This window comes from Muntiacus reevesi, chromosome 16, assembly GCF_963930625.1.
Source record: "Muntiacus reevesi chromosome 16, mMunRee1.1, whole genome shotgun sequence".
NCBI classification, from domain to species: Eukaryota; Metazoa; Chordata; class Mammalia; order Artiodactyla; family Cervidae; genus Muntiacus; species Muntiacus reevesi.
Window position 1 is genome coordinate 30,209,171 of NC_089264.1, and position 24,051 is coordinate 30,233,221.

At 35.7% G+C, this 24,051-nt stretch overlaps 1 protein-coding gene across 1 annotated transcript in view; it reads right to left on the reverse strand.

The window, feature by feature from the left end:
- Positions 1-24,051, reverse strand: part of GRID2 (glutamate ionotropic receptor delta type subunit 2) — a 1,506,291-nt gene that overhangs the window by 698,645 nt on the left and 783,595 nt on the right. The window contains 2 exon segments of the mRNA XM_065907436.1: positions 125-330; positions 17,314-17,598. Coding sequence (XP_065763508.1) covers positions 125-330; positions 17,314-17,598 — 491 coding nt within the window.

Sequence of the window (24,051 nt, forward strand, 5' to 3'; positions counted from 1 at the left end):
TGCTAATGAGAGTTGTGTAGTTAATTCCCTCACACTGCTCTTAATTTTCATCTCCTCTGTGGGATCTATTCTGAAACATTTAATGTTTACACCCTATTCCCAGTCCATGACAATTTTTACTTACCTCGGTAATGAAGGATTTGGCTGTGGCAGGATTCATAACAAGGATAGCTCGCCTGAGAGTGTCTCGATAGCGATTCAATTCCTCTATTCTCATGGTGTCAAATAGCGTGGTGATCATCTTATTGATGTTGTTTTCTACCTTCTGAAGTGCAACATCCATCCCCTGCTGAGACACTTTGTCCAGAAACTCCTGGATTCCACGGATATCTAGGAACATCAAAAGCCCATCAACGTGTGAATTAAAAGCATGGAAGGGAGATAAAATCTATTTCACTTAAATCAATATAGTTTATTGTTCAATATTGTAGGCTGTTTAAACTACTAATGGAGTAGCTGATGGAACTCTCAGATATGGTTAAGGTTGAGTAGAATTTAATGTGTTTAGATGAAAAATGTATTGTTATTTTAAAAATTAATTTCACTCCACTGAGCTTTCTAAATGATCTCACCTCTAGAAAATGTTAGAACAACATAGAGGGAGGTGGTTGGGGAAGATCCTTACTTCCCTAAAGCAAATGTGAAATAAGAAATTACATTCTTTACTTTTCCTCCATATTAAAAGAGTGATACTAACCTCAGGCAAAACATGAATATCATTAATGGCTGATGAATCTGAATCAAGATTACTACTGTTTCTTAAAATGGGCAATGATACCAGTAAACTTGACATTTTCAATCTTAATTGAAAGAGGGTTTTGAGAGGTTATCTTCAAAGGATCTCAGGTCACAAATAAAATAGCTAAACTTTTGCTTGCTTTATGAATACTACAACCTCCTTGGGCTTCCCCAGTGGCTTAGACAGTAAAGAATCTGCCTGCAATTCAGGAGACTGGGTTTTGATCCCTGAGTTGGGAAGTTCCCCTGGAGAAGGAAATGGCAACCCACTCCAGTATTCTTGCCTGCAGAATCCCATGGACAGAGGAGCCTGGCAGGCTACTGTCCATAGGGTCACAGAGTCAGACAAGACTGAGAGACTTTCACTTCACACTTCACTACCTCCTTTGCTCAAATCCTGCCAACTTAGTAGAGAGTCTTCCTCCCCACCCCCAAGAGTACATGGAATGTACTTTGTGTGTAAAACACGAATTTTTAACAAAATACTCATACACTCATCCCCAAACAAGAGAATTTCTGAAAGATTATCAAATAAAGCATTGTGTTCATTTTACGCCTAAATAAGGATGGTAAAATACAGTCTAAATAAAATATTTATAAATTTGTATTTTGATGTATATTTAACTACCAACAAATACCTGAAATGTGACAAATATTTTTTCCTAGTACCACATTGGCTATTTATAGAAGAAGGGATCTATACATTGATAAATATGCTTGGAAGATGTACCTGGCACAATATAATCTTAATATAGTACATTTGCTTTGACTATAAAATACTGTACAATTTTCTGTACATGCCCATGACATAAAATGTGAAAAGTGAAACTAGTGAAAGATAAGAAGTGAATGGGATTGTAGGTTGCTTATTATTAATGGACTATATCTCAAAACTCCTTACTGTGCATGCATGTAAAATTTATTTCTTAAGAGCAATAATAAGGTCATATATTTTTCAATACATTAGCAATTGAAAGCAATAAGCCAACAGAATTAGAAAACAAAGTCACAGATTTGGAAACTAACATTTGTTCATAACCAAAATTTATGTTTGCAGGTTACAAATTAATAATAATTTAAAAATTTGCTTTCTTCTTATGATTAGCTTTTTTTTAAAACAATTACAAAGAACATTATATGTCCAGTTATCTGATGACTCTCAAACTTTTCAGACTAGATAAGTGTGTAAATTCTACCTTAGATTCCTTATTCCTAATTAAATTATAAACCCAGGATGTCAGCATTGCTTAAAAGAATAAAGCCTCATCTAGAGCAGAACAAGAGATAAAAGAGTTTGAATAATAACAGTATTATGTATTCATTAAATATCCAGGTCAGAAAGTTTCTAAGGATGTAAGGATTTCAAGCATGGATTAAACAAAGGGTTAGATATGATGAAATTTAGCAGATACAGGTAGACACATAACAGGACTATGTTCACACTCAAGCAGGCCTCCTCAAACTCTGCTGTGAATCAGAATCACTTGAAAATCTTATTAAAAATGCAGAAGCCTGGACCACAACTCAGAACCAATATGCCTTTAAAATAATGTGCCAGAGCAGATCCTTGATTTTTGAATTGTAAGTTATTATTTCTTCAGTTTGAGTCACTTAAATGTGCACATAAATATAACAGACCAAACCAAAAATGCATTGGAATAGAGATGTTCAGAAAACACCAGGGCATAAAGCTTCAGATCACTTATACTCTTAATTTTGAGAAAAAGAAAATTGTTTCCAAAAAAATGATTGAATATAGTCACCAATCCTGTGCATTCAGAATTCAACAGTGAATACCCTTCCCCATACTGAGAGAGGCAACAAACGACAAACAAACCAGCACACACAACTCACACCAGGCGCTGGGAAGGAAGCAAGGTGTGCTGGTAGAGGCGGGGCGGGAAGGAGGCTCTAGTTTAGTTAGAATACTCAAGGGAGTTTCCTCGGGAAAAGAGGTGTTTCAGCTGTGATCTAAACGATGAGAAGACACTGCTCAAGCAAGCAGACAAGATGAGAGGACAACAGCCTGGGAAGAGGCCCCGAGGCGATGAAGAGCTTGTGTCTAAAGTACCTGAAGGATTCCTGCATGGCTGCAGCCCAAAGAGCAAGGAGGAGGGCAGAGTTAGGTGAAGCTGTGTGGAGAAAGAAGGTCAGATGAGGTGGATCCTGGTGAGACCCAGAAAGAGGTTTGGACTTTATCTTAAATGCAGTTTTAATCTCTTGAAAAGTTTTAAGTAGAGGATCTAAGTAGATGATGGGCTATGTGTGTAGAATGAAAAGCAGTCTGAGAATGACTTAGCGTGATTCCAATTCAGCTTGTAAATGGTATGACTTCATTTAAAACAGTATATTCTATACATCTATGTCAACTAATAAAAATAAATGAAAAAGAAAAAAAACAGTGTGACTTTTTTACCTTCTATGTTTGACCAGAAATTAAGTAATATGTGTATTGTTATTTGGCCAGAAAAGTGATGTGATAAAAGATTCCTATTATTTCTCTGTGTGCCCTTAGTCTGCAATTCTAGTTATCACTGCCTAGATAAGTGATTATAAAATTTTCAAAAAAAAAAGTTCTGATCTATAAATGAATAAATATTTGTCTTCTAAATGTCTTGAAGGATTAATTAGTGAGGGTGGTGATATGTATGTGTGTCTGCATGGGAAATCCAGTGTAAAGTCTAAAATATGGTGTGCATGTGTTAGTCACTCAGTCTTGTTCAACTCTTTGCAACCCCAAAAGGCTCCAGGCAAAAATACTGGATGCGTAGTCATCCCATTCTCCAGGGGATCTTCCTGGAACCAAACCCAGGAATCAAAACCAGGTATTCTGCATGGCAGGCAGATTCTTTACCACTGAACCATCAGGGAAGCCTAAAACATGGTAGGTGCTATTATTTTTAATAATAGTTCCCAACTGCTTGTTAAGGGATTACCCACCAATAGGATAGAATTGCCTAAAATTTAGATGGCTAGCTACCCAAAATGGCAAGTGTAATGTTTTAGACTCTTGGAATGTAGAAGTTAAACAATAATAGTTATGCTTAATTGAAAATAACACCAAACACTCATGATATATAGCAACTGTAAGTTTGATGTGAGAAGAATCTGAATCACACTATTAAATGCACTGTGGAAAAGTCATTAAAAAAGAGAGTGGGCCTTTGGCTTTGTCAGTTTGTGAATACAATCAACCATCATTATTATTCAGCTACACCATCTGTATTACTGTTAGTTGGCAAAAAATGAGTAAAGTGCTTCAGTTTACAGAAATTAAAAAGCTAAACGGTGATATCTGACCTCATAAAGCTTTCAGGCCTGTGGGTGTTACTAGATGCTATTCGTTGATAACAAAATGTTAAATAGTAGTTTCAGTTGTTCCTTGTGATTATTCATTCTACTGATAAGATAATTATATAACAGCAAGTGGTAGAGGTTCAAGAAGTAAGTTACTAAACATAAGATTAGAACAAAAAAAGACATTTTTCCTGCACTCTATAAAGGAAAGTTTCATACTGTTCATGGAATTCTCATGGGAAGAATACTGGAGTGGGTTGTCATCCTTCTCCAGTAGACCAGAGAAGACTTGAGAGTCCCTTGGACTGCAAAGAGATCAAACGAGTCAATCCTAAAGGAAATTGATGCTGAATATTCATTGGAACGACTGATGCTGAACCTGAAGCTTCAATACTTTGGCCCTCTGATGCGAAGAACTGACTCACTAGAAAACCTCTGATTCTGGGAAAGAGTGAATGCAAATGGAAAAGGGAGCAGCAGAGGATGAGATGGTTAGATAGCATCACTGACTCAGTGGACATGAATCTGAGCAAACTCTGGGAGATAGTGGAGCACAGGGAGCCTGGTGTACTACTGTCCACTGGGTCGCAAAGAGTTGGTCACCACCTAGCAACTGAACAACAGTGACAATAAAGAAGGCAGAATATGACTTCCCAAAGATGCCCAAGTCCTAATCCCTGGAATCTATGAATAGGTTAGGTTATATAACAGAGGAATTAATGCTTTAGATGACATTGAAGTTTGTCAATCACCTGATCTTACCAGAGACAGACATCTCCTATTACTTTAGGGGGACTAGTATAATTCTAAGGAAGTAGAATTAAAGGAAGGAGGCAGAAAAGGAAAGTCAGACATAGATCTGACTACTGAAGCTCACTGAGACTTCTGGGGGAGCTTCAGAGATGAATGTTGCTGGCTTTGAGGATGAAGAAAGGGGATCTTGAAAGAAGAAATGTGGATGGTCCCTAAAAAAGGCAAAAAAAGGGGTTCTCCCCAAGAACCTTTAGAAAGAAACATAGCCTTCCTTACATTTTGATTTTAACAATATGAGCTCTCCATGTTCTTTGGCCTAATTAATTAGCTCACAGATAGTCACAGGATTCAAACAAGAATTGAAATTTGATATGAGTAATGAAAAATAAATGGTCTTTCTTTTGTATCACAAGCGGTAATGATGCAGTTTTGGAACTGCAAGAGCCAGCATGTCTAGTGAGAAATGAAGAATGTAACCAATGAGTGAAAATGAAAGAGGCAAGCCAGCTATTTCTTAGACTTCGCAACTGCATAAGTCAATTGAAAAAAATATTCTTTTTTTCACTTTTCTCTTACATAGTTTGAAATGAGCTTCAGTCACTTGCAAGAGAAGGGGTACTGACTAATACACAGTCTTCTGATAAATATCTGGTAGCTTGGTAATGAAGATGAAGGTATAGTTCCTGTTCTTGAGGTACATCCAGCTTAATGGAGGGAATAACAATTTAGACAAGTAATAGTTTTAATGTGATCAATGCCAATTAGAGAAATGTGAAAAACAAAGGAATGGAAACTTAGGAAAAGTAACAGCTAACCAAACCTTATTGGTACAAAAAAGAAAATTATAACATTTAATTATTGAGTTATTCTAATAAAAGGAAGTCAAGTGTGTGAAATATTAAAGCGGGGATGCCCAGGTGATGCTAGTGATGAAGAACCCGCCTGCCAACGCAGGAGACATGAGACGCAGGTTCCATCCTGGGTTGGGAAGATCCCCTGGAGAAGGGCATGGCAACACCCTCCAGTACTCTTGCCTGGAGAATCCCTTGGACAGAGGAGCCTGGTAAGCTACAGTCCATAGGGTTGCAAAGAGTTGGATATAACTGAAGCCACTTAGCACACATGCAATATTAAAGCAGTTTGTAAACTTCAAATTTCTATGCAATATACATTTTCATTATCAAGATTATATTAACCCAGTCAAAAATCCCGCTTGTTCATGATTTTCTTCTGCTGTCCTTTCCTACAGAAAAATGGAAAGTAAACAAAAAAATCATAATAAGGACTAAAAGCTGATTTAGGTAATACCTTTAGAACTTGATATTCTAGCAATTTCTGTGATAACTGTTACTTAGTTAGACCAACTTCCCACAATAACTCTCTAGGAGGTAGTGACTGATTGAAGCACAATGATTTGTTTTATTAAATTGTGCAGAATGATGGCTTTATTATGGTCATTAGTGTAAGATTAAACTTAATTTCTCTCTAAAGATGGCTTATAATTAAGTAGATTAGGGTAGAAAAATCCCAGGGGATAACAGAATCTAATGTATAAATACACTTTTCTAAACTGACTCACAAACCAGACATATATCTTACTGTTCATCCTAAACCAGCAGTTAGCATCCAAAGAAATCTCTTTTGGAATCTAGTTTCTGTTTAATATGTGCCAAGCACTGTGAGAGGTACCTGGGAGGGAATGATGAGTAAGACAATCCCTGCCCTCTATAGGTTTGTTCTTACATAGCTGATGATAACATAGACCCTTTCACAGACAGAATAATCATACAATACTATTCATTTTCCAAACTGTAGTTGCAACCTAAATTTAGTGACATTCTCTGAAACGTATCAAACAGTAATTCTGGTCTTTGTATTCAAGTAACTCTTTTAAAATACTGAATTTGGTAGAAAAAAATTTTTTCATTGAGGCTTTATAGGTCTGATTTTTCTTTTCCTCTACTCATCTTTCTCCCTCATTTGAGCAGATTAGGTGCATTTAATCATTTTTAATCACTTAATGCACTGAAGACTTCACTGGGCAGGAGACTTGAGAACTTCATTCAGTCAAGCTTGGTGTTTTTGATATTATGACAGAATGCTAAGCTTTAAAATTAATATTTAGATTCTTATTAGTTTTTTTTTTTTTTTTTTTTTTTTTTAGATATAAAGAAATATATCATACTACCGGACACATGAGATACATCATTAAGCTGAATGGAATTTCCCAAAGAATAAGTAGCACAGCATAATCTGTAACTGCCTTGTTTCCTCAGGGGGGAAAAAGGCTTTTAGTCAACCCTTACTCCAGATAATCTGAATCATTAATTGAGTATTTCCTTGTCACTTGTACTGTATTTAGAAAATAAAGTTAATAGTGTGCTTATTTTTTGGGCTCCAAAATCACTGCAGATGGTGATTGCAGCCATGAAATTAAAAGACGCTTACTCCTTGGGAGGAAAGTTATGACCAACCTAGATAGCATATTGAAAAGCAGAGACATTACTCTGCTAACAAAGGTCCATCTAGTCAAGGCTATGGTTTCTCCAGTGGTCATGTATGGATGTGAGAGTTGGATCATAAAGAAGGCTGTGTGCTGAACTATTGATGCTTTTGCACTGTGGTGTTGAAGACTCTTGAGAGTCCCTTGGACTGCAAGGAGATCCAACCGTCCATCCTAAAGGAGATCAGTCCTGGGTGTTCACTGGAAGGACTGATGCTGAAGCTGAAACTCCAGTACTTTGGCCACCTCATGCAAAGAGTTGATTCATTGGAAAAGACCCTGAGGCTGGGAGGGATTGGGGGCAGGAGGAGAAGGGGACGACAGAGGATGAGATGGCTGGATGGCAACACCGACTCGATGGACATCAGTTTGAGTAGACTCTGGGAGTTGTGATGGACAGGGAGGCCTGGCGTGCTGTGATTCATAGGGTCGCAGAGTCGGACAGGACTGAGCTGAACTGAACTGAACTGAACTGAATGAGATTATAAGGTGACACAGTTAAGAAATAGTGACCCACTGAGATTTTCTGTTTGATAAGAACTTATCAGTTTGATAATAACTTGTCAGTTTGATAAGAACTTCTGTTTGATAAGATTTTAACATTAAATCATAATGTTTCAGCTTAATTGTCATTTTATGCTGAATCAATATTTTTAGGACATTTTACTGATGTACAAATCCAAAACAGTAGAATATGTTATTTTTACCTACCTTACATAATATATACTAATGCAAACAAAATAGTTCATTAAGATGCTTGAATTAATTATACACTTACTGATGTACATTGACGTAAATGAGAGAACTGAAAGCTGGAAAATAGCCAAATGAGTAATAAACTACTTTAAGACTGTCTAGAGAGAGAGTTAATAATATTATAGTCATCAGACATTTGAAAACACCCTCAGGGTAATTATAAACATTTGCAGTAAATTAAGAGGAATGTGTCCATTTTATGGGCCTTGATTAAACCTACATTAAGACTGCATGGATTAAATACTGTGATTCCTAGGAATGCATTCATGCTGATGGCACCCCAAAGTTCATTTCAAAGAGTTCTACCAAATGACAGTTTAACTTGTAAGGCAAGGATGATATACTGGAGGGTAGTACTTCAGTACCTCAGGTCATTCAACTACATACTGACCCTTAATTAGGGATCATTAACTAATATTTGTAGAATGCAAGAGTCTATAAATAATATATTCATTAATCCTTAAAGTTGAATTTATTTCTTTTTATGCATATGGGTGTCAAAAGTAAATATTTCTGCATATAAAGAGAAATATGTTTTCACTTAGTATTTTTGAGGCAAAGATATTTTTTATCAAAACCTGTTATTTACATTTTGGTTTCTGGTTTTCAGAAATACTTAGTTTAACAAATTATAGTATACATTTACATACAGACAAAAGTCTTATCGTAAAATGAATAAGGCTCTCCTGAAACAATAAGGAAAATGTCAGAAAAGCTAAGAACATAAAATAAGTCTAAGTTGATAAAAATCAACAAATACAAACAAACTAAACTGAAGAAGAGTATACTTTAAAAGCAATTTTAAGTGGTGAATTATAAAGACAAATATTTATTAATTTTAAACATCTAAACTATAATTTGATAATATTAAATTTAAAAATTTAATCAAACTGAAATAATCTAATTAATATTTATTATTTTTTTGAAGCTGACAAGGGAAGCACATGTGTCCACATATGCCTCCCCTTCACCTAGAGGGTCAGCATGTAACTCAGATTGCTGACTGAGAGCCTGCATACCCCAAAACAAATTATTTGGTTCAAGAATAAGCACAGGGCCCAAACACAGCTTGAGACTTTATAGGAGGATAAATAGCCCTATGCATGATATTAATATAAAGACAAAGAAGGGAAGAGGCCTTTTTTAATGTGATAATCTCTGAGAATATACTTGGAGTTACCAACCCCAACTGTCTAGCTTGAGAATGAAGCAAATGCATGACTCGAAATAGAGTTGAGGCTATAGTAAGGGTGCAAACTAACCTTCAGTTAGTTCATGTCTGTGTCATTACTTTTAGAAGTTGCTTATATCCCTGTCATCATATTACCCCTCCAAACTCCATAATTGGACCCAGATAATAAATCTACAAATAGGTTCATTCTAATATTAAGTGTGGAACCAATATTTTTTAGGTTAAAGAAATTAAATAACCCAAATAGTTCTTTAGATGAAATGCGTATCAACTTTGCTCTTGTTCTATTCAGCTATTTAGTTCTATTCAGTTCTATTCAGCCCATCCATCCCTGAAATTCAACTTTTATTTCAATATCTTTAAAACAGAAATGTCTCATTAAAGCAATCTATATGCTGTTATTCTATTTTAAAGATCACTCACTTCTATAACTTTCTGGCTTCTATATGCTGTCAGTTCCAAGACTCCTGGATTCTGGAATCTAGCTGTTGGCTCTGGTACATTCAACTAATTTCTTGCTTAGACCTCTCTGATAGTGAGCCTGCCTGGACTACTACCATTGCTTTTAATGAGTCTTCCTGGGTATTATATTTATTACACCTTGACCAAACGCCCTCTCAGAGATTTGACTGAAAGCATAAATAGCATGATGAGAAAATTGAAAATGGTGCAAGATTGGAAGGGGAAGGCAATATAATGAGTACTTATGATAAAGATTTAATATAAAAAATTAAAAAGGCAGAAGTTATGTGAAAACACAAGTGTTTTTTGTTTTGCTAAAAAGCAGTAAATGTCTCACCTCTCTAAGGCAATAAGACAGCATGTGGCATATTGTGTAATCAGTATAATATATACATATACATATACACACATATATATATATAAAATCAGTCATATACAGAAATATTGAAAAAATAAAATAGATAAGGATAAAGGCATTTGTTAGAAAGGCGGACTATCTAAGAAGCATACATATCAGGTTGACAATAGTAAACTGTTCTTGGTACTTAGGCACTAGAAGACTGAGTGTGTTCATGGGATGTAATCAATTCTTTACTTATTGATAAATGATTACGAGCGAAAGGATTATTTTATATTATTCCAGAAATAGATCATTTTGTCCAGTATGTTTTAAGTATTATAAAAAGAAAATGTTTCTGCCAATTAGAAATGTCCAGTATCCATTTATAAGATAGCCTCCTTGAGAATACAATGAGTTCTCTCTTGCTTGGAAGATTCTGACAGGGAAACAGTGCTACCAATCAAAGATGTTGAAAAAGATATCTACTGAAGCTTCTTGCTTCCAGATGCCTTTTCTAGGAACAAAGCTGGCTGCATCAGAAACATCAGAAGAGGTGTTAACATTTAGTGCCTACCTTGCAAAAATTCTGATTCCAAGTGTCTATGATGGAGTTGAGGTATTATGATGATTAAGAAGTTCTTCCAGTCATTCTTATCTATTATCAAATGTGGGTTCCAAGTGTCCACTACACTCAATTCTAACCCTTTGTCTCTGAAACCGTAATCAATAAGTGATCACAATTTAATTCTGATTCTTCATTTGAAATTATAAGTAAATTGATTTTTTTCCTTTTTTTCCTTTTCTTTACTGTTTTTTTTAGTTTTCAGATTATCTAATAGGTTTTTCTGTCTTCTAATTTTTAATAAGACATAATTTACCTACAATAAATAAATAGAACTTATATGTATAATTCAAAGATTTATTGTGGGGCACTCAAAACAAAAAATTGAATATCTCTGATACCACAGAAGATTATCATGAGTCCTTTTCCAGACAGTCCACTCCTGGCCCAGAGATGCAACCACTTTCTGACTGGATCACCAAGATTAATTTTATATGTTACCAGAATTCATATAAATGGAATACTATAGCATATACTTCTTTTCTTGCAGGCTTATTTCACTCAAATTTTTATAGTTGAATATTTCAGTGGTTCATTTCTTCTTATTGCTGAATAGGATTCCATTGTAGAAACACTCCACAATTCCTTGAACCATTTTCAAAATTATAGATATTGAAGTTGTTTCCAGTTTTGGACTTTATGAATAATGCTAATATAAGGATTTTTATATAAGATTTCACAAAGATATACATTCACATTTATCTTGGTAAATACCTGGAAGTGACATGGGTAAGTCATGTGGTGGACAAATATGTCCACCAATGAATTGCCAAACGGTCCCATAAGTGCCTGTACATTTTTACATCCAACTCTCTGTGGAGGGTTTTGGTTTGCCACATTCTTGCCCATGTGTAGTAATGGCCTTCAGTCAGTCTAGTGGGTACTGATTACTATCTTATTTTAATTGGCATATACCTGTGGACTAAAAATGTTCAGCACTTCTTATGTTTATTGGCCGTTTATATATCTTCTTATATGAATTCTTTGAACAAACTTTTTGCACACTTTCGGTTGTTATATCTGTGTTGGTCTCATAGTTTTGCTTTGTAGTTTTGTTTGTTTAATTCTGAGCCCTTTATAGAGTCTATGTATTTGCATAAGTTTTTCAGGTATATGTATTGAAATTTACTCCCCAGTTTACAGTTTGCCTATTTATTTTCTTAATGGTGTCTAATATGAACAGAAAGTTTTAATTACGATAAGACTCATGTTGCTTGCTGTGCCCCAAGTATTAAAGTCCTCTCCCTCTAATTCAGGAGCTTAGTGTTTTCTGCCAGCGTACCTATAACTGAGTCAGGCTAGCATGCAAATAGTGTAAAATCTCAGGACTTCTCGAGTGGCTCAGTGGTAAAGAGTCTGCCTGTAATGGAGGAGATGAGGGATCCGATCCCTGAGTTAGGAAGATCCTCTGGAGAAGGGAATGGCGTCCCACTCCAGTTATCTTGCCTGGAGAATCCCATGAACCGAGGAGTCTTGAGGACTACAGTCCATGGAATCGCAGAGTTACACGACAGAAGCAATTGAGCACGCACACTCGCACACACACAGGGCGAAAATCTCAGACCTTTCACAGTTCTTGATTGTAACACATTAGTCCCAGCTGTAAGCAATCTGGGGACCATAGTTTTTCAACTGGAAGCATTCCCCTCTCAAGCAAATTTGGCCTAAGGAGGAGAACGGCTATTGTATAGGCAAGCAGCTATTTCTGTTGAGAAGTCAGCCTACTTTGACTCAATGACTGTCCTGTTTCCAAATTTACAATGATAAACAAACCTCCAGAATTGATATACAATTTTTCTTGAATGATATTAACATGCAGGCTTAAAGTCAGTTACTGTATCTCTTTAATGAAAATGATTCTACACATTTTCATTTGTAAATGCTTAAGAAATTTGTGTCAGAAATTAATCTTATTATTTCTACGGCATCAAAATAGTCCAGTAGTTGAAAGCAGGAAGAGACACTATCAATGCTTGAATTCAGGCTTTTGGAACTTAGTTTCAAGTCACCTGACTTCTTCCTACCTCAGCTTTTTTCATCTGTAATATAATTACCATCATCATCATCATCTACCTCACTATGCTATGAGAATTAAATGAACACGTAAAGCATTTAGAACAGAGCCTAGATATCAGTAAATGTTCTCTATAAGATTATCCCCTTGTTATATTCTGGTGTGATAGTTCACTGCAATCTCTTCATACTCATTATACATGATTAGGAGTACGCGCTCTGGTCAGACTTTGTAATGATGCTTCTTAGGTATATTTCATAAACAAGTTACCCATCAGTTCTTTCTGTTTTCCAATTTGTCAAATTGTGATAATACCATAATCTACTTCATAGAGCTATTGAGAAAATTCAATGATATAATGTAAAATATTTATTCTACTGCCTGGCCAATAAAAATGCTCAGAGATACTATTTTTAATATTTTTATTTCTATAAGATTTGTTCACAATGTCTATTGGAGTTGCTGTCTCTCAAACACTGTGAAAGTTAGGTAAGATCCTGAGAGGCAATAATCAAGATCAGAGTCTACCCATGAAGCCTTCTTTGACCACTGCTGCCTAAATTAAACACTTTTTTCATTGCATACCACTAGCACTCAGTTTATATCATTTATGACACAACATACTATTTTCTTTATTAAGAGATTATTATAAATATTTTCTCTTTTAATTATAAGTTTCTTAAAGGTAAAGACTACATTCTGTAAAATTTTTAATGTCATGTTTTTCATTTTCACTAAGCAAGGGAACAATGAATATTTCTTGAGTGACACATTTTTAAAAGTTCAACACTTCAAGTCTTTTAAAAAATGTCTTGAGTCACTCCATTCAAATAGAGTTTCACACTTTTTTTTTGTCTTTTCACCCATTTTCTTTTTTTTTTTTTTTTTTTAAGTTGCTCAGTTGTGTCCAACTCTATGTGACTGCATCAACTATACAGTCCATGGAATTCTCCAGGCCAGAATGCTGGAGTGGGTAGTCTTTCCCTTCTCCAGGGGATCATCCCAACTCAGGTATCAAAACCAGGTCTCCTATATTGCAAGCAGATTGGTTACTAGCTGAGCCACAAGGGAAGCCCAAGAATACTGGAGTGGTAGCCTATTCCTTCTTCAGGGGATCTTCCCAACCCAGGAATCAAACCGGGATCTTCATCCACTTACTTAGAGTCAAAGATTTGAATTTTCTTTGTTAAGGAATTTATAGTAGACTTTTACACTGGGCTCATACTTATCAGTTCAGTACAGTTCATTCGCTCAGTCATGTCTGACTCTTTGCAACCCCATGGAATGCAGCACGCCATGCCTTCCTGTCCATCACCAACTCCCGGAGTTTACTCAAACTCATTGAGTCGGTGATGCCATCCAACCATCTCATCCTCTGTCGTGTCCTTCTCTTCCTGCCTTCAGTCTTTCCCAGAATCAGGGTCTTTTCCAATAAGCCAGTTCTTTGCATCAGGTGGCCAAAGCATTGCAGTTTCAGCTTCAGCATCAGCCTTTCCAATGAATATTCAGGACTGATTTCCTTTAGGATTGACTGGTTGGCTCTCCTTGCTGTCCAAAGGACTCTCAAGAGTCTTCTCCAACACCACAGTGCAAAAGTATCAATTCTTCGGTGCTCAGCTTTCTTTATAGACCAACTCTCACATCCATACATGACTACTCGAAAAACCATAGCCTTGACTAGACAGACCTGTGTTGGCAAAGTAATATCTCTGTTTTTTAATATGCTGTCTAGGTTGGTCATAACTTTCCTTCCAAGGAGTAAGCATCTTTTAATTTCATGGCTGCAGTCACCATCTGCAGTGATTTTGAAGCCCCCAAAATAAAGTCTGTCACTGTTTCCAGTGTTTCCCCATCTATTTGGTATGAAGTGATGGGATCGGATGCCATGATCTTAGTTTTCTGAATGTTGAGGTTTAAGCCAACTTAAATCTTAATTTAAGCTCATAATCATAATTAACTGCTTTTGAAAAAAGTGTTCCTCTAATAAACTGGATAAGAAGCCTAATCTTTTTCTTTAAGTATATTTTTCTAAGCAAAATACATCTTCAATAACATTTGGCTTCAGCAGGTGGCCTGATTCCATCCATGGATGATGCTTAATCCATTCCTTAATGAAAGTAACTCCTGATAACCAAGATAAAAGTCAAGTATAATTTTAATGTTTGAACTTAAAATGAGGACTATGATGAATGTATATGTAAAGACATGTAGCCCTCTTCAAGATACAAGATATTTGGATAGCTTGATGTTTATTTTGGATTCTAGCCCAGTTCTTTACTAGCAAGATTTATTGTAAGTATCAAAGGAAAATTTTCTTTCGTTGAAGAAGAGTATTACTGGAAATGATTTTAAAAGTACAATCAGGATATTTTTTCATGAATTATTAAATTAAATAAGTTAAAATAAAGTTTATCATCAGACTAAAGGAAAATGTTTTCATTATTCCTAAAACAAACATCGCTTCTAAGAAGATACAAATATGTGATTATAAGCATCTTATTTATTCAAAGGAAATCGAAAGAAAAGAGAATGGGGAAATTCAAATGTATGCAAAGGAGTGTGTGACCATGAATTTAGTGTACATTTAAAAAAATTACTTACCAGTAATCAAAATGTCTTCTTTTATAAGAATTCCCTAAGTGTAATCCATGTAGGACTTAGGAACAAGATAATAAGGATTTTCTTTTCTCATGGATATTTGTAATCATACAGTAAAAGTCTCATTTTAATTTGTAGAAACATCATCAAAAGTTATTTTTCTGTTCTTTATTTTACAGACTACTTTGATAGGACTAACTAAGCAGTGTTTTCTCCTCTTAAATAAAGATTTAGAATTTAAAAATTCAATATTTCAATTTATGTTTGAGTAGAGGTCATGAGAATACCATTCATGGTTATAAAATCCATAGATAATCTGACTAGAAAAAATTGACAAAGGGATACTCAGTATGTTGACAGTAGCACTAGAATTTACTATGTTCATTAAATAATTCTACTAGTGACTATCAGATTTGTGTTCCATCCTTACTTTTACTGATGAGCCAATATTTCCTTTTTGTTTACTTTATTCATTTCAGTCTCTTGGTCTTCGTTCTGTGACCCCTAAGTAATATGAATTAAGCAACAAAATAAGGATTTCCGTCATGGGGACAAAGGACTGTGCTTTTAGAGAGTGTCACAGAATTTTGGCTGAAGTCTACCCATCAAGTTTAATGGAACTCAGCTGCCCAAACCCCATGTGACCTTTGAATATTTAGGGCTAATGTAGCTGCCACTTGCTTTCCCTCCCTAGGAGTCCACAGGAGCTCTTGTTTGCTGCTCCCAGCTTTCTGCCAACCTGTTTGTGCTTGGTTCTATTGATGTCACTTTCTGGCCACTCTTGTGTAACTGTTCTTCATGTTCAAAATGCTGAGCAGATTAGGGTAAGAAAACTCTCATTGTTAAATAGTTATTTATTTGCAAGGAAAATAAGTTGCACTTTAGAGCATAAATCTTAACGTTTTAAAATAAAAATGTAAAAATCCGGCCCATCCACACTGAAAGGAATTTTTTTTTCTATATCCTTCTTTAGGCAAATTTCTAAGGAAGCACATGTTTCACAATATATATTCCTTATCAAAATCTGTTTATTTCCTCTCATTTGAACCTATCAATCTCTACTCTCCTCTCTTCCTGATGACAAAAATAAGAGAGAAACTATGTTTGAAAATCTCTGGGATTAGTCAGATAGAAAACAGGTAGATTTTAACTTGGGAAGAAAAGTGTTTAAACAAAAATAACATTATTTAATTATTTAATATTAAATGTGTGCTAAGCCACTTCAGTTTTGTCTGACTCTTTGTGGTGTTATGGATTGTAGCCTGCCAGGATCCTCCATACATGGGATTCTCCAGGTAAGAATACTGGAGTGGCTTGCCATGCCCTCTTCCAGGGGATCTTCCTGACTCAGGGATCAAACCTGAGTCTCTTATGTCTCTTGCATTGGCAGGAGAGTTCTTTACCTGGGAAGCCCTATTTTTGCTTACTTTTGTTAATGTAGCACAAGTAAAAATATTGAGACAAAATATCTTCTTAAGATATAGTAAAATAATATAAGTAAAATGCCTTGTATTTTACCTTGGAAAGTTAAATAAATTAAGTATCTTTATACTAATCAGTTATTTTGTGAGAGTTCACATTGGAGACAATATACTAGGATAAATATAAGGCATTATAATTTCAATGACCCTCAAAGTGCTAAGTACTAAGTAGATTCTAATGTCTATACAAGAGCATAAGAAAAATACTTCAGATTTTTTTTTCAAACTGAAAAATAGAAATGGGTAATATTTTTAAGTGTTCTAGGATCTGTCCAAAATTATTCTTTTATTATTATATATAGGTATAAATGCTTTTGAAAGAGGAAAAAATACAGCATTGTTTTCAATAACTTCCCATTATTTGAAAGATCAAGATATATGCAAAAGACTGAACCTGAGGTCTTACAAAATTTTTTGTCATTGTTGCCTGATATGTAAGACTATGACAGGACACGAAAACCACAAATAATAACTTCCTCAAGTTTTTCAAGATTCAACAAAATCTACTGCCATATAAATACCAGCTTACAAAACTCATGCAAGTAACAAACACTTACCATACTCGCTATCATAGAATATAATGAACTTCTGCCAGGCATATTCCGTGACCACTCTCAGGATAACGTCATTTAAGTAGACAGGTGGCCGAACAGAGAGAGTGTAGTCATCATTCCTGTTGCTCCGGGTGAGTCCACAGCCACTCCTTGGGGTCCCAGCTGTGGAGCGCTGAATGAAGAGGTGGGGGATATGCATGGCATCTGCCAAAGACTGGAGGGATCCCGCTGATGTGCAGCCAATGGAGCTGACCAGGGCCAAGATGCCTTGATTCATAAGTTCACAGGCTGTAAGAAAGTACAGTAATATTCAAATGTCAATATAGGTTTCATATGCTTTCTCTTTTACAAAGAACAGTAAATAAAAGTTACACAGTTATTATACAACTATGGGAATATGTATATTTTTAAAGAACATTCTATATGTGGATATCCTTCAATTACAAACCGCTATTGGGATTCAGATCAAGAATTCTGTCCTAACTATTAACAGCTATCTGACTTCATGCAAATTTCTTAGCTACTCTTAGTCTCAGTTTAATCATCTGTAAAGAAGACATTTAAGCAGGAATCCTTCAGGATTATTGTGAAGGTCAGAGATAATTCAGTGTCTGTTATTTGCCTCTCATGTGATAGGCATCCAATTAGTGACAGGTATGTGGTTTGGTCACTAAGTCGTGAACGACTCTTGCAATCCCATGGACTGTAGCCCTCCAGGCTCCTCTCTCCATGGGATTTTCCAGGCAAGAATACTGGAGTGGTTTGCCATTTCCTTCTCCAAGTGACAGTATATAATTATCAATGTATAATTCAAAGAAAAGGTAATTCTTTACTGAATATGTAATACAAGGTTTTACAAAAGGAGATAATATGCAAACTGGTAAATAAATGAAGGGGGAGATGAAGAGTTTGAGGAAGGCACTTCTGGCCACAGAGAAGAGAGTCATTCTGATACCTAAAACTTCAATGACACTCGGCTTTCTTATTAAACATGAAATGAAAATGTTTTTGTTTTTTTCCTTGTTTTACAGAAAACTCATAGTTAAATAAAATAATGCATTTCAGAAACTACCTCATTCTGGTTTTCAGCTGAACAATATCTAATTTATACTACATTGTGCATGATTTGTTTTAGCTTCATTTTAACTACTGTGTGCATGCATATACTCTTACTTCAAAACATATTTAAAACAAGAACAAATATAAACTATAATTAAACATAAAGACATAGTATCTAGAGAAAAAAAAGAGTTCAGAAGTGATATATCAGAATACCAATTTTTGAAGTCACGAATTTAAAAATCAAAAGTAAGTATAGAAAGAATCAGAAAAAATTAATTCCACTGGAGAAGGTAAGACATCATAATTGTTCAAGTATTTATTCTAGATCTGATGCATTCCAGATATAACATTCTCAGTATTCAAACTTTATTTTTTTACATAATTCTTAAAAAATTCAAAGCAAAAGTTATATGATAAGTACCTCCATGAAATAAATTGGCCAGTTGGGGGGTGGTCCCAAGATGGCAGTTGAATAGGATGGGAAGACCACTTTCTCCCCCACAAATTCATCAAAAGCTCATTTGAATGCTGAATAACTTCCACAAAACAACTTCTGAATGCTGGTGGAGGACACCAGGCACCCAGAAAGTCAGCCCACTCTCTTCGAAAGGAGGGGTGTGATTACTGGCTTGATTGCTCTCTCCCTTTTGACTCTCCCTTTTCTCCACCAGGTCACCTCAATCTCCTCTCTCCCCCTTCTCTCCTCTACTTAACTTTGTGAATCTCTCTGGGTATTCCAGACTGTGGAGAACACTTAGGGAACTGATTACTGCCTAGACTGGTCTCTCCCCCTTTTGACTCCCCCTCTTCTCCTCCTGGTCACCTCTATCTGCCTCCTCCCGCTTCTCTTCTACATGTAACTCTGTGGACCTCTCTGGATGTCCCTTGCTGAGGAGAACTGTTTCACCATTAACCTAGATGTTTTATCATCTGTGGTGTATGGATGGAGAAGTCTTGGGGCTACTGTAAGAATGAGACTTAAAGTCAGAGGCAGGAGGCTTACCTCCAAAATGAGAACATCAGAGACTGACTCTTTATTGTAGGGAACATTAACAGACAAGAGCTCACCCCAAACCCTCTGTACCTACACTGAAGCCAAGCTCCACCCAAGAGCCAATAAGCTCCAGAGCAAGACATACCATGCTAATTCTCCAGCAAAGCAGGAACACAGCCCTGAGCATTAAAAGACAGGATTCCCAAAGCCAGCCAAACCCACAGATACCCTAGAACTCACTTCTGGACACTTCACTGCACTTCAGAAGAGATCCAGCTCCACCCACCAGAACACAGACACAAGCTCCCCTAATCAGGAAACCTTGACAAGCCACTTTTCCAACCCCCCCACAGAGAGCAGGCTACACAGTAAAGAGGAGCCACAAACTTCCAGCCTACATAAAGGGCACCCCAACGCAGCAATCTAAACAAAATGAAAAGGCAGAGAAATATTCAGAAGGTAAAGGAACATGATAAATGCCCACCAAGCCAAAGAGAAGGAGATAGGGAGTCTACCTGAAAAATAATTCAGAATAATGATAGTAAAGATGGTCCCAAATCTTGAAACAAAATGGACTTACAGATAAATAGACTAGAGACAAGTATTTAGAAGATGAAAGAAATGTTTAACAAGGACCTGGAAGAAATAAAGAAGAGTCAATCAATAATGAATAATGCAATAAGTGAGATCAAAAGCCCTCTGGAGGGAGTCAAGAGTAGAATAACTCAAGCAGAAGATAGGATAAATGAGGTGGAAGATAGAATGGTGGAAATAAATGAAGCAGAGAGGAAAAAGGAAAAAAAATATTAAAAGAAACAAGGACAACTTCAGAGGCCTCTGGGACAATGTTAAATGCTCCAACATTTGAATCATAGAAGTCCCAGAAGAAGACAAATAGAAAGGGCATGAGAAAATACTTGAGGAGATAATAGTAGAAAACTTCCCTAAAATGGGGAAGGAAATAGTCACCCAAGTCCAAGAAACCCAGAGAGTCCCAAACAGGATGAACCCAAGGCAAAACACCCCAAGGCATATATTAATCACACTAATGAAGATCAAACACAAAGAGCAGCAAGGGAAAAGCAACAAATAGCACACAAGGGGATCCCCATAAAGATAACAGCTGATGTTTCAATAGAAACTCTTCAGGCCAGAAGGGAATGGCAGTACATATTTAAAGTGATGAAAGAGAAAAAAACCTACAACCCAAATTACTATACCCAGCAAGGATCTCATTCAAATATGAAGAATTCAATAGTTTTACAGACAAGCTAAAGCTGAGAGAATTCAGCACCACCAAACCAGCTCTTCAACAAATGCTATAGAATCTCCTCTAGACAGGAAACACAGAAGTTTGTTTCAAACCCAAAACAACAAAGTAAATGGAAATGGGATCATATGTATCAATAATTACCTTAAATGTAAATGGGTTGAATGCCCCAACCAAAAGACAAAGACTGGCTGAATGGATACAAAAAACAAGACCCACATATATGCTGTCTACAAGAGACCCACCTCAAAACAAGGGACACACACAGACTGAAAGTGAAGGGCTGGAAAAAAAAGATATTTCATGCAAATAGAGACCAAAAGAAAGCAGGAGTAGCAATACTCATATCAGATAAAATAGACTGAAATAAAGGCTGTGAAAAGAGACAAAGAGGACACTACATAATGGTCAAAGGATCAATCCAAGAAGAAGATACAACAATTGTAAATATATATGAGTCAGACACGACTGAAGCAACTTAGCAGCAGCAGCAGCATGCACCCAACATATGAGCATCTCAATACATAAGGCAAATGCTAACAAGTATGAAAGGGGAAATTAACAGGAACACAATAATAGTGGGGACTTTAATACCACACTCAAACCTATGGATAGGTCAACCAAACAGGAAATTAGCAAGGAAACACAGACTTTAAATGATACAATGGACCACTTAGACCTAATTGATATCCATAGGACATTTCACCCCAAAACAATGAGTTTCACCTTTTTCTCAAGTGCACAGCGAATATCCTCTAGGATAGATCACATCCTGGGTCATAAATCTAGCCTTGGTAAATTAAATTTGAAATCATTTCAAGCATCTTTTCTGATCACAATGTGGTAAGGTTAGATGTCAACTAAAGGGGAAAAATACTATTAAAAATACAAACATATGGAGGCTAAATAACACACTTCTGAATAACCAACAAACCATGGAATAAACCAAAAAGGAAATCAAAATATGGATAGAAACAAATGAAGATGAAAACAGGACAACCCAAAACCTATGGGATTCAGTAAAAGCAGTACTAAGGGGAAGGTTCATAGCAATACAAGTTTACCTCAAGAAAGAAGAGAAAAAAAATCAAACAAATAACTGAACTTTACTCTTAAAACTACTAGAAAAAGAAGAAATGAAGAACCCTAGGGTTAGTAGAAGGAAAGAAATCATAAAAACTAGAGTAGAAATAAGTGAAAAGGAAACAAAGGACACTATAGCAAAAATCAACAAAACTAAAAGCTGGTTCTTTGAGAAGGTAAATAAAATAGACAAACTATTAGCCAGACTCATCAAGAAACAAAGGGAGAAGAATCAAATCAACAAAATTAGAAATGAAATGGAGAAATCACAGTAGACAACACAGAAATACAAAAGGTCATAAGAGATTACGATCAGCAACTATATGCCAATAAGGTGGACAAATAGGAAGAAATGGACAAATTCCTTGAAAAGTATAAACTTACAAAACTGAATCAGAAAGAAACAGAAAATCTTAACAGACCCATCACAAGCATGGAAATCAAAACTGTAATAAAAAATCTTCCAACAAACAAAAGCTCAGGACCAGATGGCTTCACAGGTGAATTCTACCAGAAACTTAGAGAAGAACTAACACCTATCATACTCAAACTCTTCCAGAAAATTGTAGAGGGAGGTAAACTCCAAAACTCATACTATGAGGCCATCATCACCCTAATACCAAAACCAGACAAAGATGCCACAAAAAAAGAATACTACAGGCCAATATCACTGATGAACATAGATGCAACAATCCTTAACAAAACTCTAGTGAACAGAATCCAACAACATATTAAACAGATTATACATCATGACCAAGTGGGCTTTATCCCAGGGATCCAAGGAGTCTTCAATATTCACAAATCAATTAATGTGATACATCATATTAACAAATTGAAAGATAAAAACCATATGATTATTTCAATAGATGCAGAGAAAGTCTTTGACAAAATTCAACATCCATTTATGATAAAAACCCTGCAGAAAGCAGGCATAGAAGGACCACACCTCAACATAATAAAAGCCATATATGATAAACCCACAGCAAACATTATCCTCAATGGTGAAAAATTGAAAGCATTTCTCCTCAAGTCAGGAACAAGATAGGAGTGCCCACTCTCACCACTACTATTCAACATAGTTATGGAAGTTTTAGCCACAGCAGTCAGAGAAGAAAAAAATAAATAAAAGGAATCTAGATTGGAAAAGAAGAAGTAAAACTCTCACTGTTTGCAGATGACATGATCCACTACATAGAAAACCCTGAAGACTCCACCAGAAAGTTACTAGAGCTAATCAATGAACATGGTAAGTTGCAGGACATAAAATTAATACACAGAAATCCCTTGCATTCCTATACACTAACAATGAGAAAACAAAAAGAGAAATTAAGGAAAATCCTATTCATCATTGTGACGAAAAGAATAAAGTACTTAGGAACAAATCTACCTAAAGAAACAAAAGATTTATACATAGGAAACTATAAAATACTGATGAAAGAAATCAAAGGTGACACAAACAGATGGAGGTATACAATGATCATGAATTAGAAGAATCAATATAGTGAAAATGAGTATACTATCCAAAACAATCTATAGATTCAATGCTAACCCTATGAAGCTACCAACAGTATTTTTCACAGAATTAGAACAAATAATTTCACAATTTGTATAGAAATACAAAAAAGCTCAAAGAGCCAAAGCAATATTGAGAAAGAATGGAACTGGAGAGAGCAACTTCCTGACTTGAGTATACTACAAAGCTACAGTCATCAAGACAGTGTGGCACTAGCACAGAGACAGAAATACAGATCAATGGGACAAAATAGAAAATATATAAATTTTCTATTTATCAAAATAGATAACAAAATGGATAACTTATCTATTAGCAAAATAGATAAATCCACAACCTATGGATACCTTATCTTTGACAAAAGAGGCAAAAATGTACAATGGAGAAAAGACAATCTCTTTAACAAGTGGTTCTGGGAAAACTGGTCAACCACTTGTAAAAGAATGAAACTAGAACACTTTCTAACACCATACATAAAAATAAACTCAAAATGGATTAAAGATCTAAATGTAAGACCAGAAACTATAAAACTCCTAGAGGAAAACACAGGCAAAACACTCTTTGACATAAATCACAGCAGGATCCTCTATGACCACCTCCCAGAGTAATGGAAATAAAAGCAAAAATAAACAAATGGGACCTAATTAAACTTAAAGGCTTTTGCGCAATGAAGGAAACTATAAGCAAGGTGAAAAGACAGCATTCAGAATGGGACAAAATAATAGCAAATGAAGCAACTGACAGAAAATTAATCTCAAAAATATACAAACAGCTCATGAAGCTCTATACCAGAAAATAAACGACCCAATCAAAAAATGGGCC